Raw genomic sequence first — 13,659 nt, 5'->3', positions numbered from 1 at the left:
CGTTGGGTCACAAATTGAGGAGGAAAAGATAATTGTTTGTTTCAAGCTAGGATAGGGTACGCTGTCAAAAATCCCAATATCCCCACTGCCCATGGCTCCATTCTACCTGCCGTCAACGTCTGTAGACAAATAGCGTTAGAATTCTCAGAAACAGAATACCCAAGCAAGGCTCCATCAGGTCCCGACGATGTGGTTTGATCCCCGCTCTTTCTCATAGCTATCTTGCATATCACACACTTTTGTGAAAACCAGAGCAATCTCATATAGACCATAGTCAACCTGGAAAGTAAGCTGCTTCTGATTCACACTAACTTGCCACACCTCATAAAAGCCTCAGTACCTACCGTAAATAATATTGACATGTTTCTTAATATCAAAAGCACCCGAACTCTTATCAAAACACTTCAGTCACGTTAAAAGAATTCATGCTCTCAGCAAATGAAACATTTTGTTGTTTTACTAGCTGTTCATTTGGAGGCCAATTTTGTAGGGCATTTCGAGTTGCACACTGGGTATAAAGATGCAGATGATGATGATAAAGAGAAAGCAAAACTTGTTGAGTTCAGACCCAGACAGTTGATTTGAAGCATGCAATTGAACTGATGATATTACCTTACAAAAGCAAAGATATCGAAAAGAGTGAATAGTGAAACCCTGCATCTTTTACAAGACTAAAAAGACAGTAACTCCTCAAGATATTGTTTCTCATCATATTGTCTGAGTCTGATTGGTCATTGTAGGTATGTGTCCATTAGCAGGCAGAGCTAAAAGGGGGGTGGTTAATCCACCATAAGCAAAAGAAACCGACCATGCTGGGACTCGAACCCAGAACCTTTACCAGCTGGAGATTTAACAGTGAAGTTGAAACCGGAAAGTAACGCGCTACCATTGCGCTACACGGCCTGTTGGTATGTTGATCTCAGAAATTGACACTCTATTACTTCCAACTTCATGCCTTGACTAAAAAGAACTAAAGCCACCTTAGCGACTCATTACACAAATGATAAGTAAACAAATAATCCCCAGTTCCAGAATAGCCAACATATTCCACATCGTAACATCCTAGAAAACCCCCTCAGTGCGCATCATGTTATGTTATGCGTTGTGCTCCCGTATCACAACCTAGAGAAATGCAACCCCCCGGTACGCCCCATGTGTTCATTGCTTCCTGGTAGAGATATGTAAAACCGCTATCCTCCCTGTTTCGCCGCCGCAAGCTCTCAGAAGAAGTACCGTATGCCTGGCCCTGCTGCGCCGTTTGTTGAATTCGCCGGTCTGCATGGTGTCTTGCAGGTGGTGGTCCGCGTACAAGGATCGGGAAAATCGCATCGGAGCTCCCCCCCCCGCTGCGCGGCATACATAAAGGATCACCTTCCTCCATCGTGCTGACAAAATTTCCATCTCCTGCTTTTTTGTCTTCTGTCGCTGTTTTATTGTTGTTGTATTTATTGGTCGTGTTCGTTTAGAACAAGATGTCCAAGCAGCAGCAACACGCCATACCGGCCAAGCACGCCTCGAAGAAACCCTACCATCGAAGTCAGTCAATATCGGCATTCTGCATCTGCGCGACGCGCGGATATCAGTCGGGTTCACTCACAGGTCCCTTCTTCTCTTGTTGCTGCGGTGGGTAATACTGTCCCTGAGGAGGATACGGGCCCTGCTGCTGGTAATACGCGCCGGGAGGTGGCTGTTGGCCATAGCCCATCTGAGGGCCCTGCTGGTAGTAAGGCTGTTGCTGATCATAGGGACCCTGAGGAGGAGGGCCGCCCTGGGGTGGGTAGTAAGCCTGCTGGGGAGCGCCGGGGGGAGGAGCGCCGTAGGCGGGAGGCTGATCGTGCTTTTGCGACATGGTGATTGACGGATTTGATTGATGGACGACGATGATTAGGCGATCCGCGACAGCGACGACGACGATGCGAAATCGGAGGGGCGACTGGAGTTTGGTTTGCTTGTTGTGGTGAATAAAATAGGGGAGTTCGGGGAAGGAGTTTGCGATAGCCAAATTAAGCGAGGTAAAGAAGATGGGGGTGGTTCGGTTTATCAAGGTTTGTCCTTGCGTGGCGATGACCAGGGTGGGAAACTTTGTTGTTCGCTCGGGTCGAAATCTGAAATTTGGATGGAACGGTCGCGGGTGACGAGGCGCAAGTCCCGCTTCCGGGGTGCGGGGCAAGAGTGCGCTGAGTTATAGGACACAGGTCAGGTGCGCAGCTGGCCTCAAGCCTCAAGCTAACGCGTACAGATGATACTTGAGAGATACTCGGACGATCCGTGTTTCTTTTTGCAGTAATTCAATTCCAGGTGGTGGAGAGCAAACGACCAGACGAAGAGAAGAGGGGAACCAAGGGAGAGCTCGACAAATGTGTCAACCACGGACAAAGAACGGGATTCAATGGCAAATCACGGGAGCCTCGGGAGGGTTGCTCTCAGAGCCTGATGTTCTGCTCCGGTCAAACCCTGGGTGTCTCATTCAGGTCCCCTATCATGTGCCACTACATTTTGGAAGATTGACACTCTGCATTCTAGAACTTGGTGGTTGCGCGATATCTCCGGCGGCTGCGCCACGAAGCGTCGTCAACCATCTCTTATCCATGTAGCTAAATCAAGTTTTGAGCGTGAGTGAAACCAGCGTCTATCATATGAGAGCGTCTATGGCGTTCGTGTCAGCGAGTAAGCCTTGCCTTCGAGAAGGATAGAGTGGAGTGTTTGATGAGGAGTTATCCACAAGCCATCGCTGCAACCTCGTGGCATTTAATGCAAGTTATGAACCCCACGTTGATTGCTCCTTGCTTCTGCACAAGCTACACTGCCAGCTGCCAGTGACTGCTGTCATCGGCGGCCTCTTGATTGACAACTGATCATGATTGCTCTTTGTGTGGCATCATCGCATCAGCAACCCGCCTTTGCAGTCATCGCCGGTATTTGCACTGGCCGATCGAGACCGCCTCACCTCCGTTGGCTCTGATGCCCGGTCAAGGTTACGCCACCGGCTTTTTTTCTGACCGATTGTCTTACCCCTTATTTCTTGGCAGGGGTGAATCACCACAGCCAGCAACTTGAGGCCTTTTGGTCGCTTATACACCACCACTTGCATCTACCACATCATACCCCCAATATAAAAATGACCCGCGAAACCCTCTCCTTCCCCCCCACCTCCATTCCACCCCTAGAACCCTACCTCCCTCTTACCTCCCCCTCTCCAAGCTCAAAACCACACCTAACCCTCACCTACGCCACCTCCCTCGATGCGTCCCTCTCCCTCGCCCCAGGCGTCCGCACAACCCTTTCCGGCCCTTACTCCAAATCAATGACGCACTACCTCCGCACCCGCCACAACGCCATCCTCGTCGGGTGCACCACCGCACTCGTCGACAACCCAGCCCTCAACTCCCGGCTAGGAAGCATCACCTCTCTCGACCAACAACCCCGCCCTATCATCCTCGACCCAAAGGGTCGCTGGGACTTCACCGAGGACAGCCAGGTAATCCGTCTAGCGGCTGAGTTTAAGGGGAAGGGCCCTTGGGTGGTGACTAAGAGGGGAGGGGAGACCAAGGAACGGGGAGAGTTGCTGGAACGTGTAGGGGGCAAGTTTTTGTTTTTGGAAACGGGGGAGGACGGGAGGTTTAAATGGGGGGATGTGTTAAGTGTTTTGGGGGAGCAAGGAGTGAGAAGTGTCATGGTAGAGGGAGGAGGGGAGGTGATCAACTCTCTCCTCATCGACCCAGAGAACCGCCTCGTCGACTCGGTAATCATCACCATCGCCCCAACTTGGCTCGGCAAAGGCGGGGTGGTAGTCTCACCCTCACGACAACAAGGACAGACGTCACAACTGAAGCTGCGGGATGTATCCTGGCAACCTCACGGCGAAGACGTTGTGCTTTGTGGGAGGATTTTGCGCAGTTGAGCCAGCTAATACTAGGCTGACTGTCTGTTTAGGCATATACATGCCAAGTATGCCATTTAAACAAATTAAACATGTCCCACCACCTTGATCTCAACCCACCTCAAAACCAAATACCCCAACCCCGTCACGACAAAAGCGCTCTCAAACCCGATATCCCCCGTAACCTTCGCCAACGGGCCCGTATACCACGGCGCCGCCATTCCCGGAACCACCAATCCCAAACTCAACAAACTCGCTCCCAGCGCCGCCGCCCCCGGCGGTAATTTCCGTCCAACATTCCAGATCTTGTGATCATGACTGCTATAATCCCCCTTTCTAAACACCACCAATTCTATTATGACAACCGCATCAAAACATCCCGCCCAATACCCAATCACCGCGAGGAAGTTCGTCAAACTTTCCTCCCACGCCTCAGCCGCCTTGATCGCAAACGGAATCAACAGTCCCATGGCCACAAAAATAAAGAAAAACCGATGAACTTGTGCGAAAAACGGCAGGAGCTGCTGGAGGTTGACGCTGATGGAGTACATCGAGATGGCAATGTTTCCTATGACGGAGAGGGCCAAAAGGACGAGGATGAATTTCCCAAAGTTGCCGAGGACGGGGACGAGCATTTGGTACAAGATGCCTCCTATTCCTGTGGTGGCGTAGGCGGCGGACCAGGAGGGTACGTTGGGGGAGCAGCCTCCTATCGCGGCGCCGAGGATGAGAAGGGGGACCGACGGGAGGAGGAGGCCGAAGTAGGTGTAGGCGAAGACGCGGAATCTGGAATTTGGCGGGGACAAGGGTGGTTAGAAACTCGGTGTGGGATGCTTTAGGAGAACACAAGACGGGCAGTGTTTTGACGTTGTCTGGATAGAGAAGAAAAGGGGGAGGCTTACCGAGACACAACGTTTGGTTTGTGGTAGATGCTGTAATCTGACACCGTGCCTCCAAATGTAATGAAATACCCCGCGATCAGAGCACCCAACGTCATGACCTGAGAAGCGGTTGCCGGTGGGTTGTTTGTCTGCAGGTGAAGATACTTGCCGCCACAGCCCAAGGCAATGGCAATGGCGATGAGGTTGGGGATCCAGGTCCATCTTTCCCAGAAGTGGACTGCCTTGAAGCCAAAGAGGGAGACGGCAAAGGAGACAAGACAGGTGATGATAATACCGATGTTGACCGAAAGCTGATCTGGGTTGAGAGAGGCGAGGGTTTGGCCGCCTACCACGGCTGAGAGCAAGGAAAAGCCAGTTAGAGTGGCAGCGTTGAGGAGAAGGGGGATGGTGACGAGGTAGCGGCTAGGCTGGTTAGTATTTTGACCAGATAGAAAGAGGAAAAATGATAAATAGGGGAGGAAGGGTGAGCATTACGTACCCAAAGGAATATCTCGCTTGAATCAACTGCCTTAGCCCAGTCTCCATGCCACCAATCACCATAAAGGCAGGTGGAATGCAAGTCAACATGGCAAAGAAAACGATGACGAGAGAGGCGTCCCTCAAGTTCATGCCCATGCCCAACGTGGCGAGCATGCCGGTTGGGATACTGGGGCCAGATCCTTCGGATTAGTGAGGTCCATGCTGACAGGAATACGGGAAAATGGACCCACGGAAGTAAACAGAGAAGACAGGTGAAGAAGACCGTGAACAAGTTGTTGTACTGCGTACACGTCCGCTGCTCAAGGGGTACTGGTTTGATGCCATTCTCTTCGACGCCGATGTCAAGCAGCTTCTGGTACCACTTGGGATTCTTGTCAGGATGAGTCTCGTAGACCTCGCCATCCTTGACGGTGAGGAAGGATGTCAGGGCGCTCTTGAAGGTGTGAGGCTCCTGTCTCTCGAGGTCGGAGTCCTGAGAGTGACTCATGATGGGCGATTGGGACGGTTGTGTCCCGTAAGTGAACACAAGAGGTCGAGGGCAGCAACAAGTGTCAAGACTACGTTGGGGTCGCGAGAGAAGGACACAGGACAAGAGTACGATTGTATTTTCTAGTTAAGCCGTGGGGAACACCCGCCCTTAAGAGACCATCCCATCCTCATCCTGTTGCTCCCATTGCTAGTGGGTAAGCGGGTCTAGCATCCTCATTTGCATATTCACTCATGAATTCTTGCATGGTGGAATTCTTGCGCTCCTCCCCATGACATTCACAGTTCTGTCATGTAGGTCATGTCCCATGTATGCGTCTAATATGAGCAAACAGGGGATCGAAGAGCTAAGATCCTAGTTTCTGGTGGGGTTCACCGACAACTTACATTCTGATAAGAGAAGCATGCAGGAAATGGCAAGCGAGAAGCCTTGTCGATTGGAGGGACATTGTCAAGGCCAAGCCAGTGATGCAGTCGTATCACCAGCCATGTGTGACATGCGGTAATGAAGAAGTAGTGAAAAACAGACGAGGGATAGCGGCCGCTTTCGTCTCTCCTGAGAGCAAGGTCAAGGTACGCAACGTGGGCAACGGTGGGCTGTGCTTGTGAAGCGGTCTGGTGGTTCGATGGGATCATGGAGGGAAGATGATCCTGGGAGTCTTTCATGTATTTCCGGCTTCCCCGCAGACCGGAGGGCTCATGTACGGTTTCTGTAGCTCGGTCAAACATTGGGCCGGCCTGGTGATCGGCGTCGAAACGCCGTCGTCGAGGGGGAGGCGGGTTGATGCTTCACCAGGCCATCTCACGATGTTATTGCTCCCGAGGTTATCACCAAAACACCTCTTTCCCATGCCGTTACGCAAAGCCCGCATTGCGGCTCATAATGTCGGTTCCAAGCTGTCGGAATATCTGTGATCATTAATCGGGGGAGACCAATTGGCAGACTCACGGCACCCTACGGCAATCGACTGCGAGGGGGCTGGGCTATGGAACTCGATCGGAGCCAAGGGTTCCCGCGCCGTAGTGGTGCAGCAAGGCCAGTGCCCAGCACCCACCAAAACTGCACCCGGTGCACCGTGCTTGAAGAATGGAACCTCAGCCGTCCGGTAACCAGGTCTCTGGGTCATGTTGAATGCTTTTGATATGGTGATAAAAATCTAGGCAGCACTCTCGTATATCTATTCGCCTCAAACTGTTGAGGAGGCTGGTTTACAGCAAAGCCCGAAGAAACTGAAATGGAGTCTGGGAATGAGATCATTGCCAAACCATTTCCTTGGCTGTGGTTAAAGGTCCACTGAAGAATGCGGGGGCTTATCGATAAAATGGATCCCAATACCTAAATGCCTAGCTCGAAAGGGTTAGGGTTCTGGGCTGCAGGAGGCTCGGCGGGTGGCACGCGCCGCGATCCTGTTGCTGGCAGTTGTAGTGGGGACGTCTTGCAGTAGGCCCAACTTGCGCTTCGTGTTTCGAGTTTCGGCTTGATCGCAACCTCAGAAATCCTGCCTCTGCTCCTGTCTGGCGCTGCTTGATTGCGAAACTAAATTCCTGACCGGCAACCCTTCCGTACAGTCTTCGAGACACCCCAGATCCTAGCACCTTGCCGAGTGCCGAGAACTTGAACCAGGGTCCGGCCTGATCGCGCCCGCAATGGAGGGAGTCTCGATAATCAAGGAGCACCAAAAGTCCATCATCGACATCATTCGTAATACCACCCGAGGAGATTGGAAGGTTTTGGTGCTCGATGAGACGACACAGGCGATTCTCGACACCACCGTCAACGAAGATGACATTCTCAACCATAATATCGCGAACATCGAGAGGATCGAGGAGCGCCGGGAGCCCAATCCAACCATGGACGCAATTTACGTGATATCGCCTACACCATTTGCCGTCGATTGCCTCATGGCCGATTTCGAACGCCGCCGCTACCGAAGTGCGTTTTTGATATGGACCGGGGTTCTGCCCGATGCCCTAGCACGGCGTGTTGATGCTGCCCGGAGGCAAATAGCAGCTCCCCCTCAAAACCTCTTCGTCGACTTCTACCCCCGAGAATCACACTTGGTTACCTTCCAAGACCCGTCCAGCTTTCAAGTGCTATATAACCCCAGTTGCAATGATCTAGTAGCACGGCACTTGACGACGTTGGCGCAAAAGATAGCTTCTGTCTGCCACACACTTGGAGAAGCACCGAGGATACGCTACTATGCGCCGCAGACCGCGACCCATGAAGCTGGAGTTCTTTCCTTTCACCTGGCTCGCTTCCTTCAAAACGAGATCGAGCGGCTACAAAAAGTGGACCAGAACTTTCCGCCACAAACTACCCGGCCTCAGTCAGTGTTGCTAATCACGGACCGGTCTATGGATCTGATGGCGCCGTTACTTCACGAGTTCTCCTACCAATCATTCATCCACGATGTACTACCGCTCAGGGAGCAACCAAACGGAACAGTTACCTATCATATGGTGATCAACGAAGGGTTACCCCAAGCCGAAGAGAAGGATGTGGAGATAACCGAGAAAGACAAGTTATGGGTGGACAACAGGCACAAGCACATGGCGGATACAATCGCGAAGTTGATGGGAGACTTCAAGAGTTTCATCGCGAAAAACCCCAACTTCGCCGGAAAGAACGAAAACGAGACCAGCCTCAACGACATTCGAGATATGTTGGCCGGCCTTCCTCAGTTCCAAGAGATGAAGCAAGCCTATAGTCTACATCTTACCATGGCGCAAGAAGCCATGAACATCTTCCAAAAGTTCAAGCTCTCCGAGGTGGCCTCAGTGGAACAAACCCTCGCCACCGGCCTCGACGAAGACCTCAAGAAGCCCAAAAATATCCTCGACCAAGTTGTTCGTCTGCTAGACGACCAAGACGTTGCCCCCACCGACCGTCTCCGGCTCGTGGCGCTGTACGCCCTCTACCGCGACGGGATGATCGACCAGGATCTTCTTCGGTTGTTATGGCATGCATCGTTGCAACGATCGAGAGAAAGTACCGACAAGGCAGCGATAGAAAACCTCGAATTACTCGGTGCTCGCCCCCTGAAAACTCAACTCAAAGAGGTCCCCCCACGTCAACCCAACACCCCTCTCTTCCCCCCTAATACGAAAACCGCTGTCCAGAGCGAGGAATATGCCCTTTCGAGATTCGAACCAGCGGTCAAACACATGCTTGAAGACCTCTGCTCTGGAACCTTGGATCAGACTTCCTTCCCTTACGTCATCCCACCCCAAGCAGGCGGACAGGCGGATGACGCGTTTCAAACCCAGGGCTCCCTCCGCTCTGCCGCTCCGAGGTGGGCTTCTGCCAACCGCCGCCAAGTTGAAAACCGACAGCGCATCATTGTTTTTGTCGCGGGTGGAGCGACGTATTCCGAAGCTAGAGCCTGCTATGAAGTATCCGAAAAACACAATCGGGATGTTTACTTGGTTACGTCGCACATGCAGACGCCGAATAAATTCGTCGAAGATTTGCGGCATCTGAAGTCGGATAGGAGGAGGTTGAAGCTGCCGATGGATGAGCCCCCCAAGAAGGCGCCCGCGCATCTGTTTGAACGGCCGGCGCCGCCACCGCAGCAGCAGGTGAGGCCGCCGCAACCCGGGGGTGGGGCGCCAGGGATGGGAATGGGGGGGCAGATGCCCCCTGGGGGTCCTAGGCCGCCGACGAAGGCGTTGGGGCAGATGACGTTGAGTAGTGGCCCAGGGGGGCCGTCGGGGGGAGGTGGGGGCCATGAGAGGACGAGTAGTACTGCTACAGGGGCTTCGGTGGGAATGGGGGAGGATAAGGAGAAGAAGAAGAAGAAGAGGAATATTTTTGGGATTAAGAAGGATAAATAGGTGATAGGATGGAAGGGAAGAAAAGGAGGAGAGAGGGAGCTTGTTGTGTGATTGAAAATGGGGATGGGGATAAGGTTGTTGGGTCCTGTCTGTATGGAATCTGTCTTTTTTCCTCTCTTTCTCTCTCTCGTTGCGTCTATGTCTGTGCGTCATATTGCGGGTTCATATCCCGCTGCTCTTTTCTCTTGTCAAGAACAAATACCTTGTGAAACCTCACAGCAGGGCGTTTAGCGTCGTCGTGGGTTGAATTGAATTTTGACATGGAAACGGGTAGTTCGGATCTCAATACTCGACGTGTCCGTCAAGATGATGCCATGTGTGATAGTGTGGTTTCTGTGTTCTCCTGAGCATCATAGCACTCCGTCCGCCAATCTCACAAAATATCTCTCTCTTACCAACAAGGAGAAGAGAAGCAGATGACAATGAAAGCAGATCGCGTTGAGTTTTGCGGGAGATAAAAAGAAAAGGGGAGGTTAGCAGGATTGGCAATGGCTTGGTGATATAGCTTATGGCAATGGAGGTGTGAGGCTGTATCTTGAAATCAAAATAGGTTGGAGACCTACAAGGGCAATTCGACTTGCGCTTCAATTTGCTTGAACGCTCAGCAAGTCCAATCCTTTATTTGTACTGTACAATGTAGTGTCGCATTAAAGCCCTCTTTTCGCCTCCTCTATCACTTTGCGAGGTAGGTAAGAAAAACCTATTGCTAGAAACCACCAAATACCCTACCCTACCCTTCCGCTGACACAAGACCCTTATTTGCCTGATTCCCAATCGGGGTTCTGTAAGAAAAGCATGTCAGCCTCCTGGAAGAATGGGAAAGTTAACCGGAAATGCTTACCTTGCGCAGAATAACCAGACCCTCCAGGGTACTGCTCAAGCTAATATACTCCTCATCTTCCAACTCAGCACGCTCACCATGCGCCAACAACACTGGCGTGCTCTGTGTCTGCCACCCAGTGATCGTCTTGGGGCGACCAGCCTGGCCAACCACATCCACAGCCTGACCAACGCGCACGTTGACAGTCAATGGCTTGAGGTTCTCGTCCAACGTTACAAGGAAGCGTGGATGCATAGCTGTGACAAGGAAGTAAAGCAGATAATGCGAGTCCGAGGTGATGAACTGCTTGGCATCAATCATCGCCACAAGAACAGTGAGGAGACCAGCAGCCGATACCCGCGACAGAATCTGGCGATCGGTGTGGAAGGGGTTGATGGAGAGTGTGCCCTTGCCCATGTGAACAAGACCCTGCGCAATGCGGACCATAAAGAGGGTTTCCTGATCCCGGTGATAATAGCTCGCAAGCTGGCGCAGAAGCTGAGCCAACCTGGCGTTGTTGGTACCGGCACCGACCAGACCCATGGCAAAGATGGCATTGATGGCAACATCATTATCGTTGTCGTGACTGTATCTAGAAAGTGTATCGTACACCTTCATCTGGGGATTACTTGGGCTGACAAGAGCCATAGCCAGGGGTACGGCTCGGCGAATGTTGGCCTCGCCATAGTGCATGAGGTGGCCGAACTGCCGGAGAACCATTTCCTGGCCGACATCCTCACCCATCGCAATAATACCGATACCGAGAACAGCATAGGCCTGCAAGAGCTCGTCGCCCTTTTTCTCTTCTGACTCCTCCAAGTGCTCGTTGCAAATGTGGAGCAGCTCCTGAATCTTCAACACAGCACCAGTTCCGGCCCAAGCGCAGATCGAAGCAAGGACAGAGGTAGGCTTCGCCATCGGGTGCTCGACCGCCTTGAGAGTCTCCAGAATGACATCCACCTCCTCTTGGCGCCCGAAGAACAAAAGACCCAGGCCAAGAGCAAGGAATCGTGTCCACTTGTCGGTGAGTTGACCCTTGCGGTCATCGTCCAAGAGCGTGGTGATAATGGCCTCGGTAACTTCGGGGTTAGAAGAGCCCACGAATACCAACCCGCACGCAAGAGCAGCCATGGCGGATACCCGCATCTGCTGAGTCGTATCGGTGATGATGGGCAACAGGAAGTCCAAAAGCTCTGCCTTGTTAGACCCAGCATAAGCAAGACCTAATCCCATAATCGCCGATACCCTGATCAGCGGGTTCTTGTGGGCAAGTTTGTCGTTGTCTGCAAGAAGAGCCATGGCAGGCTCAGAGTCCAACCGAACGCCAGAGTTCATGATGCCAATTGCAAGATAAGCACCGGCCTGGATTGGCTCCTCCTCAAGATAGGTGTACTTATCTACCTGATCAAGCCCATTCTCGATGTCCCACATGAGAAGCGTGCCCAGAGAGGCCACTGTGGACATCATACCCTCATCCTTTGTCTTCCATACCCAGCTCTCCTTGTCGCCTGCAACCAGCATCATCTTGTCGTTTCCGAAGCCTGCGTTCACGAACCCGTTGACGAATGCGGCAGCCAAATTGTGGCGGGCCGAGTCAAAGTTGGTCAGGCCGGCGACGCGGCTGCTCTCGAGGTGGCTCTTGTAGATGTCTTCGGTGGTCTTGGGCTCGAGAATGTTAAGCTCCTTGCCCAGGGCCTTGAAGTGATCGGGAAGCTTGACGTTAGAGAGGCACTCTTGAATTTCCTCGTCATCGGTCTTATCGCTGTCGAGCCATATTCTTTGGCGCGCAATCAAGTAGGAAAGCTGCTTCTTGAGCGCCAGATCAGGGGCATCTTGGAAGTCGGCTTCAATGAGTTCAAGGTCGTTGAGTCTGATGGCAAGCACCATGGCCTGTGTGTACTGCTTGTAGGTCTTGTAGATATCATGGGCTACACGGAGGAACTGTTCGTTGTCGGGGTATGTGAGCAGGTTGACCATGGACACCATGTACAAGCAGACTCTTCCATATGTGTTCTCGTCCACGAACTTTGGCAGCTCTTCGATAATCTCGACTATGAGCGATGATGTTAGCCTTCCGGGTTCCTAAGAAAAATCGAGGGAGGCAAGTCTTACGCTCGCTCATTAGATCAACAGCATCGGCCTCCTGATTGCTCTTGAGAAACAGGGGAACCAAGGCCAAGGCAAGGTCCACAAGGTCCGCTGTTGGCTCATCGGTGGCAATGCGCTTCCCGTAGACCTCGCCGATCTCCAGAGCAAGATGCCTAACATACTCATGACCCCATGAGCCGATATCTTGCGTGGGCGCAAGCAATCGGTACTTGAGAGTATCTTGGCGGTCTTCGTCAGAAAAGGTCATGCCGATCACCGAGAGCACATCGGCAAGGGAGTTCTTGTCATCGCTCGCTGGCCATTCATCGTAGAGCTTCGTCAGGGTCTCGTAATGTGGACGTAAAAACTTCAAGGGCTTCGGCACAGCTGTCATAGAAGAGGTTGAGGTCTTGATCGAGCTCCCTAGAGCCTCCAATGCTGGCTTGTAGAGGGACGTATCGGATTCCTGTTAGACAGTTAAGTAGATGTTCCACAGCAACAGGGACAATCAAATGGCAACGCACAGTCAGCCGCTCAACGATCATATCAAGCTCGTTCTTCAGCTGCTGGTCCTCCTCGCTAAGCTCTTCTGAAGCTATACCATGGTGTTAGCAAGCGCTTCTGCTGTCGATGATGCCCATGCAAATGTCAACGCACTCTCAGCCTTGTCATCATCCTTCTTTCCATTCTCCACAGGCTGAGCGACCTTGTCCTTCTGTGTCTCGTCATCTACAGCCTTCCCCTTGCCCTTGTCGGCGGTCTTCGACAGGTCGCTGTCCTGCGCCATGGTTGCGGTTATGTGTGAAGGGATGGGATGTTGTCAAGCTCCGTTGGGCCTGCGGAAGGTGGCGGGGGTCAAAAGTGAGGGGAGGTTTCCTGGTAGTTGACGGGTTGAATAAGGCGCCGCAAATCCCCCAGTATGGCAGTAATCTGTAATGAATGGCAATGGTTCGTAAGCAGTTGAATAATGTCGGTGTTGGAGTCGGAGATGGAAGAAAGCTTAGCAATTCTTCCCGTTGATGCTGAGACGGGCAGGCAGCTTGCTGGTTACGCGACACTGCTTGGCCGCCTGGCACTGGGACACAAGGCGGGCCCAACCTGAGTGGCCAGTGCTCCACTGAGCTAAGCTCGACCCTTGTCTCCCAGATCCTTGACAGGTGAGGTCA

At 52.4% G+C, this 13,659-nt stretch overlaps 5 protein-coding genes and 1 non-coding gene across 6 annotated transcripts; 2 read left to right on the top strand and 4 right to left on the bottom strand.

The window, feature by feature from the left end:
* Window positions 1-804: 804 nt before the first annotated feature.
* Window positions 805-903, bottom strand: QC763_0092050. Its single transcript has one exon. It is a non-coding gene; the product is annotated as a tRNA-Arg (tRNA).
* Window positions 904-918: 15 nt separating this feature from the next.
* On the bottom strand, window positions 919-2,683 carry QC763_603100 (uncharacterized protein). Its single transcript, XM_062914151.1, has 2 exons — window positions 1,598-2,683; window positions 919-1,525 (listed from the first exon to the last, which is right to left on the bottom strand). The coding sequence occupies exons 1-2, from the start codon at window positions 1,741-1,743 to the stop codon at window positions 1,159-1,161; spliced, it is 513 nt and encodes a 170-aa protein (XP_062762767.1). The 5' UTR covers window positions 1,744-2,683; the 3' UTR covers window positions 919-1,158.
* Window positions 2,684-3,118: 435 nt separating this feature from the next.
* On the top strand, window positions 3,119-3,901 carry RIB7 (2,5-diamino-6-(ribosylamino)-4(3H)-pyrimidinone 5'-phosphate reductase; the record flags this gene model as incomplete). Its single annotated transcript, XM_062914152.1, has 1 exon — window positions 3,119-3,901. One exon carries the CDS (start codon window positions 3,119-3,121, stop codon window positions 3,899-3,901), a length of 783 nt encoding a protein of 260 aa, XP_062762766.1.
* Window positions 3,902-3,966: 65 nt separating this feature from the next.
* On the bottom strand, window positions 3,967-5,749 carry QC763_603120 (uncharacterized protein; the record flags this gene model as incomplete). The annotated part of the gene is made up of 4 exons (XM_062914153.1): window positions 3,967-4,666; window positions 4,748-5,184; window positions 5,261-5,428; window positions 5,525-5,749. 4 exons carry the CDS (start codon window positions 5,747-5,749, stop codon window positions 3,967-3,969), a joined length of 1,530 nt encoding a protein of 509 aa, XP_062762765.1.
* A 1,646-nt stretch (window positions 5,750-7,395) lies between these two features.
* sec1 (syntaxin binding protein 1) lies at window positions 7,396-9,585 on the top strand (the record flags this gene model as incomplete). The annotated part of the gene is made up of 1 exon (XM_062914154.1): window positions 7,396-9,585. One exon carries the CDS (start codon window positions 7,396-7,398, stop codon window positions 9,583-9,585), a length of 2,190 nt encoding a protein of 729 aa, XP_062762764.1.
* Window positions 9,586-10,034: 449 nt separating this feature from the next.
* Window positions 10,035-13,637, bottom strand: RPN1 (proteasome regulatory particle base subunit). The gene is made up of 5 exons (XM_062914155.1): window positions 13,151-13,637; window positions 13,018-13,088; window positions 12,518-12,959; window positions 10,427-12,456; window positions 10,035-10,367 (listed from the first exon to the last, which is right to left on the bottom strand). Exons 1-5 carry the CDS (start codon window positions 13,278-13,280, stop codon window positions 10,341-10,343), a joined length of 2,700 nt encoding a protein of 899 aa, XP_062762763.1. The 5' UTR covers window positions 13,281-13,637; the 3' UTR covers window positions 10,035-10,340.
* Window positions 13,638-13,659: the final 22 nt, after the last annotated feature.

This window comes from Podospora pseudopauciseta, chromosome 6 (genome assembly GCF_035222475.1).
Source record: "Podospora pseudopauciseta strain CBS 411.78 chromosome 6, whole genome shotgun sequence".
NCBI classification, from domain to species: Eukaryota; Fungi; Ascomycota; class Sordariomycetes; order Sordariales; family Podosporaceae; genus Podospora; species Podospora pseudopauciseta.
Note: the sequence above shows the minus strand (reverse complement) of the source record. Positions and strands in the feature narration are given on the sequence as shown.

Bases quoted from the DNA above. Each gene is read 5' to 3' on its own strand.
- QC763_603100 (XM_062914151.1), bottom strand. From the start codon at position 1,743: ATGATCAGCAACAGCCTTACTACCAGCAGGGCCCTCAGATGGGCTATG. The intron at 1,526-1,597 runs GTGAGTGAACCC...CTTCGATGGTAG, and splicing joins AACAAGAGAAGAAGGGACCT to GGTTTCTTCGAGGCGTGCTT.
- RPN1 (XM_062914155.1), bottom strand. From the start codon at position 13,280: ATGGCGCAGGACAGCGACCTGTCGAAGACCGCCGACAAGGGCAAGGGG. The intron at 12,960-13,017 runs GTGCGTTGCCAT...ACTGTCTAACAG, and splicing joins TGATCGTTGAGCGGCTGACT to GAATCCGATACGTCCCTCTA. The intron at 10,368-10,426 runs GTAAGCATTTCC...CTTTTCTTACAG, and splicing joins GTCTGGTTATTCTGCGCAAG to AACCCCGATTGGGAATCAGG.